Below are 25,892 nucleotides of genomic sequence, written 5' to 3'. Positions count from 1 at the left end.
ATACTTAGATGGCAAGATTTAAGGCAAAGTGGAATAAAAAGTTTGCAACAAATTATCAAAGGTATTTTGTCATTGAATAAAGGTTTTTTTTAGATTCCTGTGTTCATAGGTAATAGTCAACAACCCATTATTAATTTTATCCCAATAAATCTTACAACCATCAAAACTATGGGTGCTTTGGGTTTATGTAGAGATGAACAACATGAGAATTGGAATATACTCAAACATTTCACTATCAAATTTGTAAAAATCTTCTAGAAGTGGAAAGAATTTTTATATAGTTCTCACATCATTTTGACATTTCATGTGTAATTCTCATAATCACCCTTTAAGATAGGTTTATTATTTCCACCTAAAAAATGAGGAACAAGTTAAAATGTGACCTCAGCACCAGGATCTAGAGAGCCCAAGTGTTTGAATCTAGTGCTTCTGTCTGGACCTAAGAATTCAGTTCAAGTCTCATCTCTGGTACTTACTACCATGTAACCTCGGGCAGAGAGTCACCAACCCAAGCTACTAAAGTGAAGCTCATAATTCCTTCAATCATTATGGTGAGAATCAAAGGGCACAATCCTTATAAAACCACTTTTGAAATTATAAAATGAGCTGTAAATAAATTAGATCTTTTTTTTTTTTTTCCTGGTATCAGCACCTCATTACTCCAAAGGAGCAGTTGTGGGAAGACCATTTTAGTTTGTGAACATGCTCATTTAAAGATTGATTTGAGCCTAAGCATGGCAGAGAGTGTGGAATTCAAGCCTACTCACTGTATTATCTTCTCTTCTGCTGTTGTCTGAGTTGACTTTAAGCTTGTCTTATCCATGCTTCATTGGCTTCTACTCTGATTTCACTGAATTAATCTTCACAGAAAGATATGAGGGTGGATTCGATGAGTCAAACTTCGAGAAGAGTGCTCTTGCATTAATTTAATTGCTGTCTCTTCTGAAATAAAGATTTTAAAAACAGAACTTTCTCCACCCTACCCTTATGCTGAGTCATATTTTGTGGTTTCTCAGATAACATTTTTCTAAAAGTATCTGGAATTCTAACTGATAAATATTTAGAGCCTAAGGTTTATTTTTCCATATAACTCCCATTTCAATACTTCTTTTTTTAATCAGTGGTCAGGAATACACTCTGTCATATCTTACATGTTAAGCATGCCTGGGAGATACCGAACCAAAATGACTCATCATCTGAGTTCTCTCTTTCAGCTCGTAAGGTGCCTCAGCGTGTTACTTCAAAGCCAAAAACGTCACCAAGTCCAGAAGTGTCCTATACTCCACCTGGTAAATGATTTATTTCATGTTTAACTCAAAGGCATTCTGTCATGCTCTGCTGCAATGACACCTGAGATCTGATAGATGTGAGGTCAATACTTGACTTATGTTCAAATGCCATGTTGAATCATCCATGGTATGAGCATCTCAGAGGCTTCATAAGTTATCTAGTTGCTCATATAGTAAGCTATCGATACAGTCAAATGGCAGAGAATTATGCCAAGGGTAAATCTTCCTTCTAGAACTAAAGTTCTCATATAATAAAAATAAACCTACCAATGCTAACCGTACTATGTTGAAACGGTCCACCAAAATAAGATCAAGAATTCGAGACTTTTACCACGTAAAACGATAAAGTGTTTTGCAAACAGAGGAAATGTTTACCCACTGTCTTCGGTTCGGTAATTTTACACTAACCAGCATTGAGGTTTTTTGTTTTGTTTTGTGTGGTCGATTAAATTCTACTTTACCCGTTCATGGAATAATAGCTTAGGTTGAGAAATAAGAAATTTCACATACACAAAAGATTTCTCTAGGTACAAATCCATTTCTTGCCCATCATCTGAGAAGGCCTTTTGTCCATTTACAGAGGGAATAATTTCATATTTGTGGGAGTAGTTGGTGTGGGACCTGCAAGGACCAAAACATTCCCTGAGTCTTGCTGCCAATGCTCTAGGTCCTCAAGTGACCTTAGGAAGCCACAGTAAGCCGAACAGTTCTCTGATAAACCAAACCAAGCTAATTTTAAACTAAATGTTCTGGGAAATGCTATAATTCTTTCTTTCTTTTTAATGGTCCAATTATTATAAATTTCTAGATGCTCCTAGAAGCCTATGGAACATTCCCAGAACCATGCTGTAGCATGAAATGATGGCATTTTGGAAGGAAGCCTGAATTCACTTGCTATAAATGTCTTCCAGATTTGTAAGCGGGGGTTATTGCTGCTGTGGGAGTCTGGTCGTTGCAGGTGGTGATAGGCCAGAGAAAGGCTCCTTTGCCCTGAAGTCTAGAATTTAAATTTGCACCACTAAATGCAATAACCAATACTGCAAACACCAGCAAGAAAAAAGCTGATCTTTCCACTTGGAAAAATTCAATTTCTTATTTTCAGTTATGGCAAAAAAATGTAACAGTAATTGACTCATTAATGATAACAGTAGGTTTGAGTGATTTTGTTTGCTTTTCCTTTATGTTAGAGAAAGTAATATTGTTGATCCTGATGTGACTTAATCTCATTAAACCAATATATATAGTCCTTATTTTTTTTCTTCTTAAATACCAAATATTTGCCTCAATTCTACCAATGCCTTATTTTTCACAGGAACTCTGTGAGTTTGAGCACTGGAACAACATAACAAACTGCCATCTGGAGTCTCCACTGGGCTTATTCTGTTGACTCTCCAGTTCCACATGCTCAGTTAGAATTCTGTCTCTAAACCTAGTGTTGGTCCCACCACTGTATTCATCAGGGGCTCCACTGTTGTTCCAGGGGTGCAAGACCTACAGGAATAATCTTCAGTTTTCTCACAAGTGTTCAAACAGACGAGGTTCTGCTGTGCTCAGTTTCTGGGTCCTATCTGGGCTCAAGTTTACATCCTAATGAACCCAGAACCTTGTTTACCAGCCCCTATGGATTATATCTCAGAAAGCAGAGGGGAATTTACACTATACTTAATATGTACTGGTATTCTAGAGAAATAGATTGTCTGCAAAAGTCTAAAAGTGTAAAATGTACTGCTGAAATCAAGACAGAGTTAATGGGTTTTTAAAATATTTATTTTTGAGAGAGAGAGAGAGAGAGAGAGAAGCAGAGAGAGGGAGACACAGAATCTGAAGCAGGCTCCAGGCTATGCGCTGTCAGCACAGAGCCCGACAGAGGGCTCGACCTCACGAACCGTGAGATCATGACCTGAGCTAAAGTCAGATGCTTAACCGACTGAGCCACCCAGGTGCCCCCAAGACAGAGTTATGCTTTATCATAAGGTTTATCTCAAAATTTATTCTGAGAGACATCAGAAGCAACAAACTGGAGTTTTTAGACCTGTATCAAATAGGTCAGTATAGGATATGCCATGTAGCTCTTCCATTCATAGATTCCTAGCTATAACACAGGTTTCATCTACTTAGACTTTTAAAAAACTATTTTCTAGCCACTCAGTTGAATTATCTCTATAATACTTAAGGAAAATCTAGACAAATTGAGCCCACACACCATGTCCAGAACCAAAATAGAACTGGATTTTCTTCAGATGTGCCTTAGAGGAATGATTTCAAATTCACAGCTAAGGACTTGCCCTGATAACCTGGCTCAACAGAGCTGGGCTTTCTTTGTAGATCTGTTTCTAAACAAAGAGCTGTCTTGGCTTTGTGGTGCCTCTTCTGGCCCACAGATACTTGGAGAGACTTCAGTCATTGGAAGTCAACCAGGAAGACAATCTAAATTTCAGCAAATTATGCAATCTTCACAAATGTTCTATATAACTACTCTCTTCGGTAAATTCTAATTTGCAGCCGCACTGTAGCATTTTTGCAGTTAGTAAATGAGGGAATAATGATGAAATGCCTTTGGAGGTAGAATCACTAGTACATAGGCAATGACTAGAAGTTGCTATGGAGAGGAGTATGACACTGCTGATTCTAGCTTGGACAAATGATAGATGATAACACCACTAAGGCAGGGAACACAAAGGGATAAACACCTGTGTTGGTGCATGCTGGGTTTGGAGGGACACTACAACTTGCAAGTGGGGATGTCTAACTGGGGGTTGAAATGCATTTCTGTATTTCTAAACCAAAGTTAAGGTTTGGGATATAGGTTTGGGAATCACCTTCTACCTATAGAAGGTTATTTAAATCTTGTGTGTGAATGACACCATCCAACAGAAAGTATAGACTGAGAAAAGAAGAGGACAGAGGTAAAAGACTTGGGGGGCACAGTTACATTTAGGAAATGGATAGGGGAAGAGGGGCCAGCAGAAGTTGCTGCCAAAAATATAGTAGAGTACCAGGAAGGGGGGTCTCGGGAGGCAAGGCAGGGAAGGGAGCTCAACAACGACAGTGAGGTAGAAAAGGATCAGAGGAGCTGCTGGACCTGATCGTGCAGATCCAGAAACCCATACCCAAAACCTATGGGCCCATGCTTCAAATCCAGCAGTTACCAGATTTTAGATAGGCAAAAACAGAACGTATACCAAATACATGAATATGTCTCCAGTAAGAAGTATGAATAAAAGTGAATAAAAACTATAATGACCCTTAGGTCAGGTCTAGTCAGGGTTTGCTGTCTAATTAGTTGAGAAAAAAACTTAAAGTTTTCAGAGCATGCAGACTTCAGAGCTACGGATAGAGCATCGTGGATCCATGGTTGCAGGAGATCAGTGAAGTGGAAGCCAGACCACAGCAGATGAAGATACAATCGAGAGACCAGGAAGCAGAGGAAGATAAAGTTTTTTGAATATAGGAATGAGAGCAAAGGAAGGATGGATTGAAGGGGAAGCCATATCAAGGAAATGATCAGTGTTTTTAGGGTGTTGGAGCATTTGGACTGCTTAGCAGGTGAAGAGGGAGGAAATCATGGATCAACGGAAATATGGACTAATGGAGAAGCATGTAAGATAATAGAAATAATGGAAGGTAAAAGGCCCTACAAGAGAGGATGGCCTAGTGGCACAGGTGAGCTCACAAAGTGGCCTTCAAACTGGTGGGAGATCTGCTTCCTCCAAGATGGGACCTAAGGGTATAAGGTTAGGATAAAGGAACAGAGAATCTGGAGGTGAAAATGGTGGATAGTCCGCATGTTACTTTTCTAAGTCAGTCTCTTTGTAGCTTACGGCAGGAGTAAACCTCATTGAAGATTTCATATTCCACCACGTTTATTGGAGAATAAGAGATTAATTCTCTCAACTACTCTAGTGAAACATTCATGTACATTCATTTACATTTGTCCATATTAGACACTTCCATTCATAATTGCCTTAGTTGAATTTTTCTTTGGATTGGTGCACTTTATTCAAAAAGACAGTTAATATAGTTGGTTAGTTAATAAAAATGGTAAGTTGGTTGATATGATGGAGTCTAAACTATAATAGTATTATATATTACATATATTTATTATACAAATATTCTTATAAGGAAATCAAAACTGTCTTCTCATATAAATTGTCATTATTTACACTAAGTTTCTGCCTGCATGGAAGATTCAGATTTTAGAAATCAGGCTTTTGTTCAATTTAATATATGGGGGAATGCCACATAGGGAAAAAGAAAAAAAAAGAAGCTTCATTTCTTGGAGCTGCAGTTGACCAAGAGAATGATTCATATCCCTTTCCTGAGAATATTTCTATTTCTTTCCTTTCCACTGATTTCACCTGCTTTAGAAAGTCTGCAGTGACAGTTTATTAAATCATCACTTCATGTTAAAAAGTGCCAATTGCAGCAGCAGGAATCCACATTACCCCCACCTACATTCCTCAGTAAATGAAAACAGGCAGCGAGTAATGTATTTACAGTACAGTGGATTTATTGGTAGCACATTTCTTCTCAGCCTCTACTTTCCTTAATCCTGGGTCCTCTCTATACTTTAGAACTGTAGCCAATTAGGGTATTTATAAACTACAGGCTGTTTCGTATGGCCATGATCTTCACAGAGCCAAATCAGTCTTTCACTCACCAGATAAACATTTAGATTTACAACTGGAAATTTCTCATATTTTACCATTCGAATCCCCAAAAGTACTACACAGCAAAGGTCAAATGTTCACTATTGTAAGTTTTCTCTATTTTTGTTGACCAGTAATATTTATGAGTTTTTTCTTTAAAAAAATTCAGGCATGCCTGGGTGGCTCAGTCCGTTAAATGTCTGATTTAGGCTCAGGTCATGATCTCACAGATCTCACATCTCACATGGATTTGAGCCCCGCATCGGGCTCTGCGCTGACAGCTTGGAGCCTGGAGACTGCTTCGATTCTGTGTCTTTCTCTCTGCCCCTCCCTTGTGTGTATTCTCTCTCTCAAAAAATAAATGAGTAAACATTAAAAAGTTTTTAATTCAGATTTTCAAGTTCCTGTGGATGTTACCTTTTAGCTCATAAAGTTTCTAATTGAGTCAAGATTCTACTCAATGTACCAACTTCCACAACTATAACTTCATTGGAACTTAGTGGCCTAGAGTAAGAACAATTGTGATATTTAAGTTAAATATGATCCCACATAGCAGTTAAGAGAGAGTGTCTGTAACCTAGTATAACCTTTTTCCACACTAATGGTAAAATGGTGCTCGGCCACCTCATGGTGCAAAAGTTTTCCTCGGCTTTCCTGCGGTAGAATTTTAGCCTGAATTCTAATTTTTTCCCCAGCATCATTTAAGATGCAAGGAAATTACAATGTCTACCAAAGGGACCCTGATACTTACCAGATGTTCAGTGTAGTATGAAAACCTTTCAGCAAGATAGTAGGGCTGAGAAGGACGTCTTTGTGGGGAAACTGAGCCAAAGAAGAACTTTACCTTGATCTCGGAAAGAGTGTATATATAAATCTGGTGCTAAAAATAAACAAATCACCTTCGTATTTTCCTCAGTGAGAATTAAGGTATCAAATTCCCAGCCTACTGTTTTATTTTGCCAAAATAGAACTGGGCACAGATGTTAAAAATGTACTGGGTAAAAGGGACCGACTCTAAGTAGGTCTCTTTTAACTGACATTTTTGTCTTTAGTTGTCATTCTCTTGTCTGTCAGGAGACCTTGAAACCTAATATACTGGAAGCCACATCACTAAGAATGACAGAAATGGCAATGTTTATCTAGCATTTACTACGTAACAAGTATTCTCCTAAACTTTACATGTAGTATCTTCTAACGAGGGGCGTTTTCCTCTTGCTCCATTTTCTCCTGGTAATAACTGTCACTGCCTTTCAGAATAAAACTTTGTTCTCCTCTTAGAATTTGTCTTTCCTGCTATCTCCCCTAATTTGTAGGCCATTTATGCCTACGTTATTAATGTATTTGCTGTTGCTCTCGGGAATTTTAGCATGAATATCAAATGGCAGCTAAACACTTCAAGCAAAAACTGGCTTTCTGGTTTTCTTTTTAAGATTTTATTTTTAAGTAATAAAATCTACACCCACTGAACCTACAACCATGAGATCAAGAGTCACATGCTCTACCAACTGAACCACCTTTTTTTGTTTAATGACATTGTTTCCTCTTTTCTTTTTTCCAAGAGAGGCTTCATGATCAACTGTGACCAATTTTAACTACCACCAGAACCTTCTCCATACAAGTGACTTTTTCCACCTTGAAAAAAGCATTCATGTTCTTGGAATTACTCTTTAGCCATTGTGAAAATGCCTTTGCTTTATTCATGTTTTCCAGGACGTTGTATCTGCGGGTTTAGCTTCACTCCAGATGTGAAACTTAAAGTACAGTGTTTTATAATCTTTTTTCTTTCAGTTCCGAGAGATGTGGTCCTTCCCCCTAAACCAGACCCTGAAGTCTCTCAGCGTGAACCTGGTAAATAAATTACTTTATTTCCCCAGCTTGGAAGCATGGTTTTCAAAAAGAAAAATGTTCTTGAGGCAAATATATATTTAATGATTGTGATGTGGAACAAGGTTGGAGAAAATTATAGATATAAAATGTGTAATTTTTTTGTGAAGATTTAATCTTACAAATTGCTTGAATTTTTTTCTCTGATTAACATGAGGGAACAGTATATAATTAGTTTACTTTCCCTGGAAGTGTTTCCATTGAAAAGGAGATCATGCTAAAATTATAAGACATATGTATTAACTGAGCCAACCATTTTTTTTTACTTTCTTTCAAAATGGAAATATAACTCCATTCCAACTGTGGGTGTAATGTAAGTCAAAAATGTGCATGCCTACTCAAAAATTTTCTTCAGAGTCATAGTGAATGAGATCTTTAAAGTGTTAGCTAAACTAAGCTTCCTAAGTAGCATCTAATATGTAGAATTTTCTCATATTTATTGTATTTCTTTGAGAATGTTTAAATGTTCAAATGGAAGCATATAGAAACACAGAAACGATGTTTACTTCACCAGGTAGTAAATTCTCATAAATATATTTCCTCGGTTTGCTTTTGGCCTAGTTCTGCAACCTGTTACCTTTAGAATTGATCCACCAGAGACAACAATAGGTAATGGTTTCCCCCTATCAACCAACTCTAATTGTTTGCTTTGCTACAGTCTAATTGCAGGTCTTGCTCAACTTATCATATTGAACATCCTCTCTTCTTAATCCATTTCATCATCTCATTGTCATCTCATCATCATACTCCTACTCTTTCCAAAATAGAAAAGCAACGATTTCACTGTTGTGAAGGCTTTGCTCTGAAGACCAACCTAAGACAGCTTATTACTGAGTTCTTCTTCACCTACCTCATTTATTTCCATGTTCAGAATGATTCCACGTGCTCATGCCCATCCAGTTAACATTTTCAGCACTTTTGGTGGTTCTCAGCTGTAGTGTTACAACACACTAGCATGACCAGTTATGAAAAGTTCTTGCAAGTAATTACTGTTAATATCTGTAAAAATACTGAAATTTGCCAATGGTCTGTTTTTAAAAATAAACTTGAGGAGACTCAATATGAGACACCACTACAATAATGAATATTTCCACTCATTTTGTAATCCTGTATGTTCTCTAGGATGGGGGGGGGTGGGGGAGAGAGAGACAGAGAGAGAGCGTGCGAGTGCAAGTATGCACCACAGCTGACAGACCAAGATTGTTTCTTACTCATATCCCATCTTAACCAGGGGTGGTCATGGAATGTGCCAGACACTGAATGTTATTTCTTATCTATCCTGGTGGTGGAAAAAAGCAGTTGAGAACCATTATTCTTATATTCCACAGTCATTTTTGTGAAGGTTCTGTGTACACCTAACTTTATTCTTCATGATCCACCTAATGTCTTCCTTTTTCCGCTTCAAACGAAGGAATCTTGTGTAATATCATTCTGGCTTGGTGCTGGATTTTGCATCTCAAGATTGATACCGCTCATACTTTTCTTTTCCAGCTCCTTTAGAGACACGAGGCAGCCCTTTTATACCTATGATCTCACCAAGTACTAGTCAGGAGGAACTGCGAAGCACTCTGGGTAAGTTTTGATTTCATATTTCAGTCCAATGAGGATCTACTTTTTAGGGATTTCCCTTGAAGTAGCCGTATGTACCTTGTGTTGATGGGTTGTTTCCAAACAATAGAGGGTCTTTTTCTACCATTATAAAAAATAGCCATTTCACTTGATTCTTTTACATTAATTGTATTCTGTCCTTTTAATAGTTATGTTGGTTTTCAATAGAAAATGAGAATATTTTAAAATATCGTGATAAAATTTTAATTGTTCTAAAAAGAATGTTCCCAAAATGTATCAATTCTATACTTTTTGGTTGCTTTTCCATATTCGAAGCTGCCTTTGGAAAGAAGAATTTCATCTAGTATTTACAGAATATTTTATGGGTGCTAAGTGAAATGCTAAGCAACCAGAATTCCAAAAAAGAAACTGTGTTGAGAGTGAATCCTTATCCTAGCGAGTTCAGCATCTAAGAATACGAAGGATTTAGTGATGGTAGTACTTCCTCCATACCACCCAGTGGGTTACGTGTACGTTTTAATTTCAATCACATAACACTTGTGAGGTAGGTTCTATTATTTGCCCCATTTTACACATTAGAAAATTGAGGCATAGAGAGATTTAAAAAATTGGCAAAGTCACACAGCTAATGTCAAAGCTGGATTGGAACCCACATATCAGTCACCAGAGCTCCTGAGATTCACCCCAGTATTGTTCAAAAAATGAGTGTGACAGAGAAATGAGCAACATGCTAAACAAACAAACCACCAGGCATATTAGGGGAGGCTTCACAGAGGAGGTGAAACTTACCTCCTGGATTTTCAAGTTGGGGTGAGAGTTGAAGTTAAAGATGTGAAAGGTCCTTTCAGGTTAAAGACCAATGGGACAGAGGCAGCGGCAAAAATGATAGGCTAATCTTATGGGCATGTGAGTCACCTCGAGAAAACAAGGAAGGATAGAAGCAACAGGAAGGTTGGTGGGGATGAGTGGGCCATGTTTTTAAGGAGTTCAGCACCAATGTATTCATTGAATGGGAAACCCCAGTTTGCTTGACCCCCAACTGAAAATAAATCAGAAACCAAGTGTTCACACTTTGTTTTTGCTGGTTCTTCTGCCCTGCCCACACTGCATACCATGTGGCTGTGTTTAAATCACTGGCCTTATTTTCTTCCCTTTGTCCCTTTTCAAATAAACCTATCTTTTGTGTGTGTCTACTGAGATGAAATTACTGATCACATTTCAAAATGAAATCATTTTTGAAGGAAAAAAAGTGAAACCTGAGCAAATACACCCTAATTTCCAAATACCCATTTATTCTAGCCATGGCCTTCAAAGTGAACATCACCCATGATGGCAAAGCCAAAAGTACTCTTCGAGAACCCCTGCTAGATATACTAATTATCTAACTTCTACTCCCTATTTGTTTAAGTGTGTCTTGGTTTATTGAAGCAGGAACCATCACCTGCCAACTCACAAGTATCTCTGCTATGAGCAAAATCCAGATTACAAAGCAGGGCAGAAAAAAAGATGACTGTATATTGTATGTACCAAGTATTTCCTTGGATACAGTTCATGGCAAAGTGGACGATGTAAATTGCTATGTCTACATGATGCTGTGATGACTTCAAAACATTATGGGAGTAGAAGTATTGCAATTTTTTTTATTTTGTCAGAAGAAATGTGTCTATGTCAATAAACAAACTTTGATTCTCACATGACATTAGTAGATGAATGTTTATTCTTACATGGCATGAATGCACCTCTTTTCATAAGATGTATTTCTTTTCCAGCTCACATAAATAGTTGATGGGATAGAGAGGAGGCATGAAGGCAACAATAGATAAAAGCAGTTAATAGACACAATTCAAGAACAGCCATGTCCAGGATCATGAAACAATAATCGTGAACTAAAAGCTTTTGGAAATCCTTATAATAATTGTTAAAACAATAGTGCAAGAAGATAGTAAATAGAATAAATGAGTTACTAAAATGTACCTTTAACCTTGAAATATTATGATGACTGGGCATACTTATAAATGCAATTTCCTCTTTACCATTGCATGGGGTGGAAATAAGTGTGGGTTTTTTGACAAGTTCATAATGATAATTATTTAAAGTCAGCCACCTTGCTCTGTTTGTCCCCAGCAGAAATAGAACAGTCCACCCAAGAATTCTTTACAACTAAGATTCCACCAACAACTGAATTGACAAGGACAACTCAGGGTAATGCTATTTCCCCATTTCTGTGTAGTAAACTTTTCTTTTTTATTTTTAATCAGGAAAGAAATTTTCTTTTCAAAATGTCAATTTTCACCACAGTGAATTAGTTTTCTTCATTTCATAGGTGCAGGACATCAGCCAAATATGAATATTGATACGTACTTCACTTGAATGTAGGGAAGACAGTTTCTTTAGTTAGAACTTTGCTTTTGAATGTATGGTTGACAACTTGATGCTGATAACTAAGAATGAAAATACCCTTTTTTCTTTGCTTATCTTCATTTGCTTTTTTTCCACATCTGATAAAATTTTTTATTACCTTTTTTTTCTTTCCCATTCTTTTCTTTCTCCTCCTCTTCCTCCCCATCTTGCTTCCCCGTCCTCCTTTCTCACTCTCTCTTCATCTTCCTCTGTCCTCTCTCTTCCACTTGATAAGCACGTTGATATTGCAGCCTGAGGAAGGAAACTAGTAGTGAAAAAAATCATTTTGTTAAGATGACTTCATATTTTGGTTACCTGGGTGGCTCAGTTAACTGAGAGTCTGATTCTTGATTTTGGCTCAGGTCATGATCCCAGGGTCATGGGTTTGAGCCCCACATTGGGCTCTGTGCTGAACATGGAACCTGCTTAAGATTCTCTCTCTCCTTCTACCCCTCTTCTTTACGTACTCTCTCTCTCTCCCTCTCTCTCTCAAAGAAAATGCCTTAATATTTAAATAACTAGGGAAGGTTTGGGGGAGATTTCCTTCTTTTATTTCTTCCTTCCAACTTTTTGGGAAGTGTTACCTACACAGAGCCCTATCTCATCTTCATGCTCTCAGAAACTTTGCCTTTTTTTATTTTTCTATGTTACTTAGGTTATAAACAGTTGTGGATTTCTTACATTTTTGTGGTTTCTTTTATTTTTGTTCTGAATGATCCCTTTTGCTCATCTCTACCTCTTTTATATGGTAGGAATCCCAAAAAAACAAAAAAAAGTAAACTTATTTTACTTATTGTCAGTTATAATTTGTGAACAAAATGTGGAGGAAGAAGTTTGAAATTATAGATAATGATGATGAAAAGAAATCTAATTTAAAGATATTTCATAAGTAGAGCAGTACTTATTCTAAATAAACATGACTAGGGCACCTATGGCTGAGGATGGTTTTTGTAAAATTTCTCAATCTTTTTCTACTTGTTTGGTTTCATTTTTTGTTATGTTTTTAATATTTATTATTTACCTTATTATCTTTATATTAACTTTTTTTAAATGCTTATTTTTTAAAAAATTTTTAATATTTATTTATTTTTGAAAGAGAGAGAGACAGAGACAGAGTCACAGCACTAGTGGGGGAGGGGCAGAGAGAGAGGGAAACAAAATCCAAAGCAGGCTCTGGGCTCCGAGCTGTCAGCACAGAGCCTGGATTCAGGGCTCAAACCCACAAACCCGGAGATCATGACCTGAACTGACATCAGATGCTTAACTGACTGAGCCACCCAGATGCCCCAAAATGTTTGTTTATTTTTGAGACAGAGAAGTTAAAGAGGGAGGGAAGCAAGCCATGAGAGACTCTTAAAAGCTGAGAATAAACTGAGGGTTGATGGGGAGTGGGAAGGAGGGGAAAGTGGGTGATGGGCATTGAGGGATGAGCACTGGGTATTGTATGGAAACCAATTTGACAATAAATTTCATATTAAAAAAATAAAATAGATCATGGGCAGGGGCAGAGAGAGAGGGGAGGATAGAGGATCTGAAGTGGAGAGCCCACTGCAGGGCTCGAACCCACAAATCTGAGATCATGACCTAAACTGAAGGCAGACGCTTAACAGACTGAACCATCCAGGTGCCTGCTGTATTTAACTTTTTATTTATTTATAATCCACACAGAAGAAACCTAACATAACACTAGCCCTCCCACATCCTCTTTACCAGCTTCAACCACTAATAGTAGATGGTCAATCATATTACATCCATAATGTGCCCTCATTTTTTTATGTTTTTGCTTAATAGAAGCAATTAGTGTCTTACTTAATAGAAGATAGGTGGATTCTCATGATGAAACAATTGTTTTTGTAGCAAAATATGTAAATATTTATAATAAGAAGCATAAAAAAGACTAATTCAGTTCAGGTGGTGCTGCAAAATGAAAAAAGGCTTCAGCTTTTTAGAACTTTAAAAATTTCAGAATTGAGGATACAAGATTATAGGCCTGTTTTTTTTTTTTTCCTTGCTTTGCTTTTTCTTACTTTAATGGGAATATCAATATTATGTCACCATTACTAGTGAGTGTGGAATTTTAATCAAATTCTTTCTAGGACATGGTTTTATTAGATAGGAGTTTCATAGTTGATGGGGGTATATGCAGAATCTGATATCATTATATGAAATGTCTTAACATACTTGCACAATGAAAACAATCTATTTAATTGTTTTCTTATGTTCTAAGGATCATTAGCTTGAACCTAAACTGTGCTGCCCTGGGATTCATATTTTTCTAAGCTTGTGCCAAGGATCTTATGGTGAGCTCACCAGGGATTTGCTGATATGAGGCAACAAAGAACCTCCTTGGAAAGAACTCATCTTAAGGATGAGAGTAGCATGCACAAGCCCAATAGCCCTGCGTTACCGAAAGGGTCCACTTTCACAAAGGCATGATGTGTGTCACTAGAAGCCCCCTCATAAAACCCTCATAAGTCTGTGCCTGGGCTTTGTAGAAGAGGAAGTCAGCTGTTTTCTTACTGTTACATTGCGTTGTGTTTCTAACATTAGGCATTGGGAGCATAAGACAGCACACGACAATTTGAGAGAGGTGCTATAGGGGTGAAATTAGTCCTCTTGATCTTCACATTCTGTGAAGATGTACCCATGCATGTACCATGACCCATGTGGCTCTTTGATTTCCAAGCCCTCCACGATGGGGTCCAAGTCCTCCACAGAAACTTTGTGCCTAAAACCCACGACACGAGCCTGCTCGTAGAATTTCCAACACCTTTTCTCTCTGACACCTTTGCTCCTTTGCCTACTGAGACAATTCCCTGCAGCACCCTATAATCAAAACCCTAAAATTCTCAAGTGTTTTGTTTTTGTTTTTGTTTTTATTTTTTTGCCTTTCTCAAACTGTAATAGGAATCCCCTTGGCCAGAGGGACACTGTGTTTATTTTACTTATTTCAACTCCCTTATCCCTGCCCACCCAGGGCAAGTTATATCTTACTTACCCTCTCCCTGTGCTGGGCAGAACATGAGTCCTTACAGGCCATCTTTTAAAATTATTTCTATTATTAGTCATTAAAAACTATGTGGAGATATGTTCACAAAGCTCCTTTGTCTTTTTTTTTTTTTCAGTTCAAAATTAAAACCCTAGAGTAGTTTTCTCAAGGTCTTGTGTTATTTGGTGATGAGCTACATGAGTAACTTACAGTCTAAACTCAAGTTATATTCTAACTCTTGCATTAAGAATTCTGTCTAGATTTAAGTAAAGATTGTGAGGGGAAAAATAAAGCAAAAATTCTGATCCTATGGCTTTGAAATACTAAGTGTCGTGCTGATTATTTCTGTGTTCTGCTTTATGTCCCTTTCCTGTGTAACGTTTTAAAATTCATCTTTGTTCTAGAATGAGACTAATAAGAACTGTGATCCTTGTATTTCTTTAAGCTAAAAACAATCTAACATTGAAGAAATTAACATGAAAAAAACTGAAATATATTAAATTCACAGGAATCCTACCACTAGCAATGAAAATTTTGAAGCATAACATTTACAAATCATCATTACACACTTCAGAGTGTAACGAGAATTTTTTATAACATCAGTGCCTCTCTTCACTCTAGTTGCTACACTTTGAAAGGCCCACACTAAACCTACAGAGAATTTCAATATGCGTCTGCTATTTTTGGCCTGAAGTACGGCAAAATTCTGCTCATCAGTCTTCACATTGGAAGCTCGTAAACGAGCTATAGTATAATCTGTTTCGCAGGTGTATTTTTTTAACTTGGCAGGCAAGGCTTTACTGATTTATGATTATATAAATACCCACTCAAGATGTGAACAAAATCATCAAAACAATGTAATCTACTTACATAGTTTGAAAGAAAAATTTTTTCCAGTCTTAGCTAAAGCATTACCAAGAGAGTTGGTGGTAAGGAGGCAGTGTGGTATGTCAGGGGGGCAGAGGACGGAACGGAAAGATGGAGGAATTCTAGGATGAAAGCATACTTTAAAATCTTAGGAAGCAAAAGTATTTCAGCTGAGTTTCTCATGAATTTGCCTGCTTACAATGGCCAATCATTTTTTAACTTTATTCAGCAAGTAGGAGTCTTCACTGTGCCAGATCCTGAATAACAGGAGCAGAAAATGACAAGGCAGTGTATTGATCCCAGAGCTTGTTCGAGTTCTTGCTCCTTGCTCACCCTGTCTTGACAGGCAGGGCACCAGAGGTCATTTTTCCCATTCCTAAAACTTTAGTGGTTGGCACTGAGTATTCATTCCAGGGTTCATGAGCTAAGACAGTATGATAGAGACCACATGTTCCTATTCTTCTAACGTACCTAAAAGTATATGCTGTTTTTACCTTGGAAATTGCCTGTCTTCTTTGGCCAAATAATGTTCCATTATGACTTTCGAATTGAGAGATGTAGGTGGATGGATGGACGGACAAAAGGATGGATGGGTGGATGGATGGATGGAAGGTTTATGTTAACCATGTTAAGCAACCATTGGGTAAGATAAGTGCCCTTGAGAAACATGGACGAAATGAAGACTAATCCTTAACACACATTGCAAATGACCTACCTTACTTGCTGTGTGCCTTTATTTCCAGTCATGATTATCTTGTTTTATTTTTCTTTAACAGCTATGCTGTAAATGCATAATTGCAGGTTTCAAAACATCCTTTCTACTCCATGCAAAGTGCATGAATTGTTGGTCCCTAAGATGCTAAATCTCCATTTAATGGAATGTTGGTTATTAAATATGAAACCTTTCCTCTGTTTCAGCCCCACACAGATTATACACTACTCCTGTGAGGCCCAGAACATCTGACAAAGCACACATCAGACCCGGTAAGTTGTTTCTCTTTTTGGAGACCTAAATAATCAGCACACCTGAGAAGGTATCAAATGTATAGAAACAGCAACATACACCAAAGGAGGGATATATATATACTTAAATGGCAATAACAGATGTACAGAAATTCAGATCTTTGTGGATAAGTAGAGAGGTAATGATCACTTCCATGGAAGTGATACAATGTGACTAAGGTTTTTAAGGATGACCAGATATAAAGACTCCTGTGGAACTTTATCAGTATAGGAATGTTTTTAGAACAGTATTTGTGGGTAAATCTCACACATAGTCCTTCAGTTTTCCATGGCAATTACAGAAATAACATTAGAGTTAGCTATTCAGATACACTAGCTCTCAAATGTTATTTAAGAAGAGATGGTCTCTTCCAGTATAAAAGATCCTTGTTCTGGGAGAATATTTTTACTTGATTCCTTCAGGCGATAAAACACACACACATTTTATAGGTTGTATACAGTAAAAATGATAAACATTAGAAAATACATTTACTGAATTCTCCAAAAGCTCTAGGCTCTCCCTCACTGGAGCTTGTTAATGAAAAGGTAACTTAGGAAGGTTGATCTGGTTCATGTAAATTGCTCCTGTGCTAAAGCACAAATTGGACCAAAGACACTATTATGTACCCGTTGGTTGCTGCAATTCTAAGTCTTCTTAAAGTTCTAAATGGTGAAGCTGGCTTATAAATTAATATTCTTGGTGAACATCTCCCCAGGTATGTGGGAGAAGGAACAATAATTCTTCTTATCCTTTGGTTTATGGAGATTTCATGCTTTTTTTGCAGTAATATTCCAATACCTAAAGGTAATTAGGCACAGACATCTTTTATAAACAAGTGTATCTCCATGTGCCCTCTATATCATGATAGCTGTTGAGAGCTTAATGTGTGGCTGGTTATATTAAAGGTTTCTACAGAATAATGAAACAGTAACAATAGCTAACATTGACTGAGGGCTTGTCATATGTCTGATGTGGGGTACAGTTGAGGAAGCCAAGGCATGAGAAGAGCTAGGAAGTAGATTTTAAGGTAAACAACCTGGTTCCAGAACTTGCTCTCTCAATCACAATACACTTAGTGCTTTTCCTTGAAGTGTCTTCCAAACAGACAGGTGATCTCTAAAAGTGTTGGTAATACTCTGGCTCTCCATGGAGCAGGAGAGAAATGAAAATGTTTTCATCATGCTCTGTGTTCAACCATGGACTTATGCCAGGTTAAGAGGGGACATTTGTACCTAGAGACCCCTGTAGAAGAACCACCAACTTATGAATTATAAATTAAGACCTTGGCACATAAAGACACTTCAGGTTTGGTTTTTCATTGGGTGTAGTAGTCTCAATCTTTTTTCAGTTCTGTTTTGGAATGTATCTAGTGCTTATAAATGAAGTGAGGGATTTCCCATTTAGACATATAAATTCCCTTGCCAGTTATTTCTTCAAGCCCAGTGATCACCTCAGAGTACAAACTCAAGTCTCTAGTCCCAAATTCAAATCTATTATTTTTAAACCAGAATTGTGGTTTCCATATTCTGAACAATATGTGTGGTAAGCCACAATTTTTCCATTGCTTAGTTAAATGACTTCCAATTCTCCAGGAACTTTTGCTTTCCTTAACTACAAAGTTTTAAAAAGAAAATACCTGACCTTTTTATTCCCATTTTATTGTAGTTCTGAATAAGACAACTACAAGACCTAGTAGACTCAAACCCAGTGGGACGCCCAAAGGAAATGGAATGGGAGCTGGTAATGATCACAAATTTATTTCCTTTTGATCCTCTCTAAACTACAAATGTTTCATTCAAAATTTATACTTTTGTTGAATTCACACTTCAAATTTCTTCTTTTACCAATCTTGGAAGTTCTTAATGTAACTGGAATTGGAAATTGCACATCTTTCCAAAATCAAAATTTCCAATGTCTCTGAAAACATGGAAAAAGAATTTTTCTTTTCTAAACTCAGCTCACTAAATCAGCTACCATATATAGTCTTGATCCTTGAAAAGATCCTGATTAAATAGTATCATATGTATCACTGAATGAAAATATCAAAATAGCTGTTTTCCCTAATTTCAAAAACACTATCCATGCATAGGCTTGGCCTTTCAGACTATAATCACTTGGCTTTTAAGTTTGTAATTTCAGAAGTACCATTACAATTTGGTTTTTTTTTTTGCATTTGTTGGTAATCTGGAACATGACATTCTAACAAGAGGAGCTAAGACTCAGAGTAAAGTTTCCAAATCATTCAGTTTAATTCAGGAATTAAGTGACATTGCCCTAATCCAGCCAGATTTGTGGGGAGTTGAAATTATACAGATAACTAAGAAAATGATGTGATAAAAGTTCAAACACCCAACTCACTAAATAGATAAATAGTAGTTATTAGATGCCCTCATATGAGATTGCATCATTTCCTTGCAATATTGCAATATTTTTTAATAGTACAAATCATATACTTATGCAAAAGAGCATGGAAATTAGAATTGATTTAGTGCATATATATTTAATCCATGATGATTCCCTAATGAGAGAGAGATATAAATAATACCTAATGATATTTGGTCTAAAAATCATTTAGATTTGTTGTACAGTGTTTTTTGTTTTTGGTTTTGGGTGGATTTTGTTTTGTTTTTGTCCTAGGTTATTACAGTGTGTGAAGTTCTAGGAATCCACACTTTCCTTCAAATTAATTAATGAGGCAATTACTATAAACCCCTGACTCATGAAAAGCAAGAAAGCATTTCATTATCTATTTGTGCTCAGCTGTTCCTTTTATTATTCCCAACTGTGGGTTTAGGCAATGCATAGTTTCTCAGACTGATATAAACAGTCTGGCTCTTAACAGAGCCACCTTGTTAATAGTCAAAGGAATTCCTTGGAGTTTGTCTAAGCAAAAATAGAAACATTTCTGTCAACAAAGCAAGTGAAAAAACAGTACCTATGATCAAACATGAAAGTCATTAACCTTCAGTGTAATCAAGCATTGATTCTCACTAGGAGAATGCTAATTGTCTTTCAGAAAGAAAACAGCATTATTACAAGTTTATCTGCAATACAAACATTTTTTTCTAGACCCCCTTGTAACACAAATTGACATCCCTTCCCCTTTTGTGTAGATGAAATCAACTCTGTAGTATTACTCATCTAGCTAAACTGTGGAAGGATGATCTCTAAGCAGAGCTTCTGCATTTTAATTAGTTAGTTGCTAGTAGAAATGGGCTGGTGAGCACAGGTAGACAAAGGTGAGTTCAGTTTCTGCTTCCCTTGTTCTACGTCCGCCCCCAACTAAAATGCATCGCACATGTTCTATGCTCTATGCTCTATTACCTATTGAGATTCCCCTTCAGGGGAGGACCTACTGCCCATCTGCAAGGAATGAGGTCAGCAGACAGCATCCCCTTTCAGTTCCTTCAGGATCCGCCTCTGCTAAGAGAGCCTTGATTAGAGGTCTGGGAGTGATACATCCCCAAATCTACTACATTATCACATAACCAAATGATGCTTGCCTCAGGAATGCAAGGTTGGCTCAACATTCAAAGAAATTTAATTCGCCACATTAACAGAGAAAAGGAGAAAAATCATACAATCACCTCAGTAAATACAAAAAAAAAGCAACCATTAGATAAAATTCAAAATCCATTCATGATGAAAATTTTCAGAAAACAAGGAATAGAAGAAATTTTTCTCACTCTGATAAGGAGCATCTGTGAAAAACCTACAACTGACATCATATTTAACAGTGGTCTGAATGTTTTTCTCCTAACATCAAGAACACAAGGATTCCTACTTTTACCACTTATGCTGAAAACAGTAGTGGAGTATTCAGCCAGTGCAATGAGGCAAAAAGGAAAGTAAAATGGTAAAAAAAAAATGAAAATCACAGATAACATGTAGGATATTATGAAAGGAAAATTTAATAGCTTTCAGACTATTTGCTTAGGGAATAAGGTTTTTAAAAACTGGTGAGAAAAAGAATTTTTTGAAATCTATTCATTCCAGGTTATTGACTTAAATGTGTCCCCCTCACTTTGACTCTGCATAGTTTCATTCTGGCTTGTTTACCAGAAATGCAGGTATTTACATTAAGTTTATTTTCTTCTCTGACCCCAATCCCATGATCTCACCTACATTCACTTCTAGCTTCTGTTGAGTCTTAATGAGACTTAATTTCTACACCAACTGATTCTTAATCAACTTTGACATCTTGTCCAGAATATTTCTTTATTATTCATCCACGTTACATACATTTTCCTGTAGTTTTTCTGTCTAAAGTTTTCAGCCCAGATATTTTAAATTAAAAAGAAAAATCATTTGATAAAGGAAGTGTGTAGGATTTATAGGATACACTCTTCATGGTCTTAGGCCACTTAAGACTGTGCCCTTGGAAGACTAAGAAAGAAACATTCTGAGGCCTCAAAACTATGGACCTTTGATTATTTAGGCCTCTACAAAAAATCTTGCAATGATTCCATAAACTCCAGGAAAGCCCAAGTTTCTTATTTCATAACATCATTGCAGATATTTACCCAGCTTTATATGAATTTCTGAGCTATATTTGTAAATATTTCTCCACCTCGAGTCTCAAAGTAGGCTACAAAGGTTGAGGTTGTTGGTAGGTTATTTATCCCAGGACTCTGCTTTTACAAGCTTTCCAGAGATGTGTTTCAGTTTCACTGATACGTTCTAAAAAGTATAGCCAATTTCAGCTCTAGACTGCAGAGATGTAATAAGCATGCACTAGGCTAGATCATAAAGACTATAGTCCCACAAGCCAAATCTGGCTCACTGCCGTGTTGAAACAGCATGCTTTCCTAACAGAATGGTAGAGTTGAACAATTGTGGCAGAGACCGTATGGCCCACAAATCTGAAAATGGTTATTGCATGTCCAGCACAGAGTAGGCTAACTTCTTTTATCAAGGGTCAATCTTTAACTTTCTCCTTGTAGCAAGAAGTCACTGAGCTGTACAGATATACTTTCATCCAACCAACATTTATTGAAGGCCCATTATGTTTCAGGCAAAATGTAATCTGGAAACTACCTTGACACATGTGGTTTAGCAGCTATGTTAAATACTTGAACCTGAGACTCCTTTCTCTGCCTCCTAATGAGGAATCCACACTTGACTGCCCCCACACTGAGTGTGCTTGACAACCAGAAACCAGACTCCTCTGAGATGAGGAATGTGTTTTTCTGGGCTGTGGCTAAATCTTCCAGTCTGCTGGCTCATCACTCCTGGCTTTTTAGCAAGGTGCTAAGATTTGGAGACAAAGGCACAGAGACCAATCATGCATAAATACCACCCCTTTTTGGTCACCAGGAATAGTGCCTAAAACATTTGGAAATGGATTTTCAGTTTACTGTGTTTGTTTGCAACGTTTTTGTTACCATGGTTAAAAATACGCAAACCGTTACTTCATTTTTGACAATAAATTGCTAAGGGGTGAACTATGTAAATCCAGAGATTTTTGGAGAACTCCCATATGGCGATTCGGGGCTCATCCTGGAGCTCCACTTGGTGCTTCCAGAGCCAATGCTGCCCTTTAGAAACTATGTTGATTAATCCTGCCTGAGGGAAAAAGAATTCAGGTCACAGCCTGGGCCAGACTGGCTGATTAAGTGCCAATTCCCGAGAATTCTTTCTCCATAGTATCTCTCTTCCTGGCTTCCTCCTTTGTCTTCCCATTGCCTCTCTGCTACCTCTGGCCTCCACTTGCTCTCTGATTCAGAGTAAAAGAAGTTCACTGGTGTCTGGGCTCTGGTGCTCACATTGCTGCTTGGCTGACATGCAAACCACAACAAGGTGCAGGCATGGCCAGAACCGGAGTTCATCCTTCTCTCCCCCATTCAGTGCCCTTTCCCTGAGCTTCATGGCTGCCTTTGGCAGGGCTCTTACTGGTGTTTTTATACCCTGCCAACTTTTATCTATTTGTGAAGGCTGAAGAAAGTCCAAATTAGCTGCTTAATGGTTTGGGCACTTACATTTAAAGATCATAACAGTAAGATACTGTTTCTACCTACACAGAAAGTAACACAAAATGACTGGTTTCTGCTGATTTCTCCCTTAATTACAAAAGAAGCCAGGAAAATTATAACTTTGGTCTTACTCATAAAGTTTTCTTGCAGAATTTTGGATTCTCTCCTAGATCTCCAATTCACTAGCCCCTGTGGCTTAGAGGATTTGTCCACTGTCAGGTTGAGCTATGTCTGAGCCCCACACACTAGTGGCATAATTGGATGACACATGCTTGCCAGCCAGGGCCATTTAGACCTCACACAATGGCAATGCCTCAAACCATCCAGTAGGCAGTGTATAAGACTCTGAAGCTAGAGTCACTTAGAGTCTTTATGAGGAATAACAGAAGCAAGGCAATGATGAGAGGAAGACAGTACACTATGCTATGCCACTTAGTGTTGAAGAGCTAGGCCTTGGAGCTTGGGCACATGTTGGTCTGAGTCCCAACACTTCCTCGCTATGAATTGCTTAATCTTCCTTGCCTTGGGTTTCCTCATCTGTGGAACCTGGGTGGTATCTCCCACACAGAAGTGTTGTAAGGATCAAATTGGGTAATGAATATGAAGGTACTTGGGATCAAAATACATCGTTTTTGTCTTTTGGTTAGAAAGATTTGGAGAAATGCTGTGAAGAATCACTAAAGGCACACACAACCTACTAGACTTCTAGAGCCTTCTTGAGTACACAACACATTTTTTACTCTCAAAAAGTAGTGGTAAATCAATCTCACCAAGCCAGGCTATCCCAGTAACACAAATGGAAGTATTTTCCATTCCTCTATGCCATGCACAAATGAGTCCTTTCTCTGACCCCACTACCTCTGAGAGTAAGCACAGGAAGACTAATGAGCTATTTGTTTTTGCCATGCTTGTGGGGTTAGCCAAAAAATAGTCATTGACCCTCAAAACATTTTCTTCCTAATACAAATAAGCAACATTTAATTCATGGCTCTATACCAACATTCTCCGTGATTTTACATATTATCTCTCAACCAAGCAGAAGACAGTATGGATTGCAATACTAGGGTTTATAAGTTAATGTTAATTATAATAATCACAACAATAATTATTATACGTCACTAATTACAGTGTTATTACAGCCAAATAAAAATATTGGTTTATAATTATAATTAATAATTTATTTTTATACATTAATGTAATAATATCATCTGATTTCAGGCAAGCAAAGCTTCTCTTGTATTTTAATCAATATATCGGCCTGCACAGTAAATGAGGTTGAGTGTGCAATGTCACTACATAGTCCTTAAAACACGGCGAATGCTCAAAGTTTTGGTTGTCCTTGTTAATGTACAGATTAGTATATTAAATATTTTATTCTTATTTTTTAATATGTGAATTCTAGTCAGATCCTCACAGTATGAATTCTTGCCTCTCTGTATGGATAATGTCTATTTCTGTTCTTAATGATAACTGTCAGCCACATAAAGGAAGATTATTTTATAATGTAAAAGGATAATAATTTTAAAAATAAAACTTAAATTGGCTCTCCCTCTCCTTGGGGCAGATATCCAACTCCGCATGAGTATTTAGGTGAATGACTGAGTAATAATCACTACACTGTATTTGAGAGACTCAGGAGATAAAATATCACACAAAACCATTTGCAGATCAGTTTCTTCCAAATAGCAATTTGGAGCTCTAGGCCTGACCAGGACTAAATTACAAGTCTCAAAGGTACAGATTCAGTTTGTGGCCTAACCAACCAGGACTTCTCCAGGAATATTTTTAAAATCAACTTTCCAAGTTTAAATCCAAACACATTGGAATTTTAAGAGGTTTGGGGTAGAGACAGGGGTATTGAGGGGTTGGAGGAAATCTTTTTTTTTTTTTTAAACCACAGAATGTACCCAGAAATACTGACAAAAAATAGCCAATCACCGAAGATGAAGTCTGCCTGGTAAGACCATACCACCCAGGACGGCAGTGCAGTGTGGACATCACTGCCACAAATTAAGACAAATCCACGATCCACAATCAAACACTAACTCTTCAGAGAAACTATTACAGCTAATTAATATAGGGCTTTGAATATTTTCTATATGCAGACAGGAGAACCCAATTAAAATGTTTGGGCACAAAAACACCAATGCCACTGTTCTGCACAGAATGCACATTATCACTGATAACTCTACCAAGTTTCTTTGAAACACATTTAGCACATTTTTGCTGTGTACTTATTCCCTTTCATTATCTCTGCTCATAGGGGTCAAGCAAACACCAAAGCCATCAGGTGCTGGCAAAGATGTGTCAGTGGACTCTACCCATATCACAAAAAAACCAGGTAAGGAACAAGGTCCTGACTCCCTTAGTTCGCTCTGCTCTGCTGCTTGGGCAGTAACCGTAGTGGCAAATGTAGCAAAAACAGCATCCTCACAGCTCCCAAAGCACCATGCCGACACTACATGGGTACCGCTAGAGACGCATTCTAAAGCGTTATCTTTGGGACACATTAAATATGAATAAGAACCTCTAATGGGGGTACTAATTTAAGAATCACTACTTTGTATAATGTTCGGAGGGGTCACAATGGACAAACAGTAAAGATTCCTTGTGGGTTTGGGTTTTCATCATGCTCACGTTTTGTTCTTATGTAATTTACTGTATCTTTTTACCTGACAGGGTTTATGCTGGTCTCCTAGGAAGTACTTAGTCACAGGGCATTTTCCTAGGTTGTCAATTTTACTTGAAGGTTTTTAACCAACATATATTATGCAGTGAAAGAGATGAATTTTTAGGCTATAAAATCTTGTTATAACACAAGATTTAAAATGTGGGTTAAGGTGGACTGCTCTAGGCACCTCTAGCCTTGCCAGCCTTTGTGAAAAGTATAAAAAGATACTTCTGTGCATATTATAAAAAGGTGTCTCTTCCCTCTGCCCTTTAGGCAGACCTTCCTCTGGGCTGGCAGGCTTGCACCAGGGCTCCTAGTGGGGTGAGCAGAGTGGGTGTTAAACTTGAGCTTCCAGGGTACCTGGATGGCTGAGTCGGTTAAGCACTGGACTCTTGGTTTCAGCTCAAGTCATAATTTCACAGTTGGTGAGTTCATGCCCCACATCAGACTCTGTGCTGGCAGTGCAGAGCCTTCTTGGGATTCTGTCTCTCTCTTCCTGCCCCTCCCCCACTTGCTATTTATCTCTCTCTCAAAATAAATAAACATTAAAAAAAAGAAAACTTTGGTTCACACTCACATATCCCTAGCCCGGTGCCCTG

At 37.6% G+C, this 25,892-nt stretch overlaps 1 protein-coding gene across 13 annotated transcripts in view; it reads left to right on the top strand.

Annotated features, from left to right (window-relative positions):
- LOC102970387 (ABI family member 3 binding protein) overlaps positions 1–25,892 on the top strand; it is a 257,824-nt gene that overhangs the window by 185,072 nt on the left and 46,860 nt on the right. For 6 of the 13 annotated variants that reach the window (XM_042998589.1, XM_042998586.1, XM_042998588.1 and 3 more), the window contains 8 exons: positions 1,215–1,289; positions 7,727–7,786; positions 8,384–8,431; positions 9,314–9,394; positions 11,516–11,593; positions 16,566–16,631; positions 18,316–18,390; positions 24,886–24,963. In XM_042998589.1, the coding sequence (XP_042854523.1) occupies positions 1,215–1,289; positions 7,727–7,786; positions 8,384–8,431; positions 9,314–9,394; positions 11,516–11,593; positions 16,566–16,631; positions 18,316–18,390; positions 24,886–24,963 (561 nt within the window). The remainder of the gene's footprint in view (positions 1–1,214; positions 1,290–7,726; positions 7,787–8,383; positions 8,432–9,313; positions 9,395–11,515; positions 11,594–16,565; positions 16,632–18,315; positions 18,391–24,885; positions 24,964–25,892) is intronic. The other 7 variants (XM_042998593.1, XM_042998591.1, XM_042998584.1 and 4 more) reach the window with 4 other exon arrangements.

This window comes from Panthera tigris, chromosome C2 (genome assembly GCF_018350195.1).
Source record: "Panthera tigris isolate Pti1 chromosome C2, P.tigris_Pti1_mat1.1, whole genome shotgun sequence".
In the NCBI taxonomy this organism is placed as follows: domain Eukaryota; kingdom Metazoa; phylum Chordata; class Mammalia; order Carnivora; family Felidae; genus Panthera; species Panthera tigris.
Note: the sequence above shows the minus strand (reverse complement) of the source record. Positions and strands in the feature narration are given on the sequence as shown.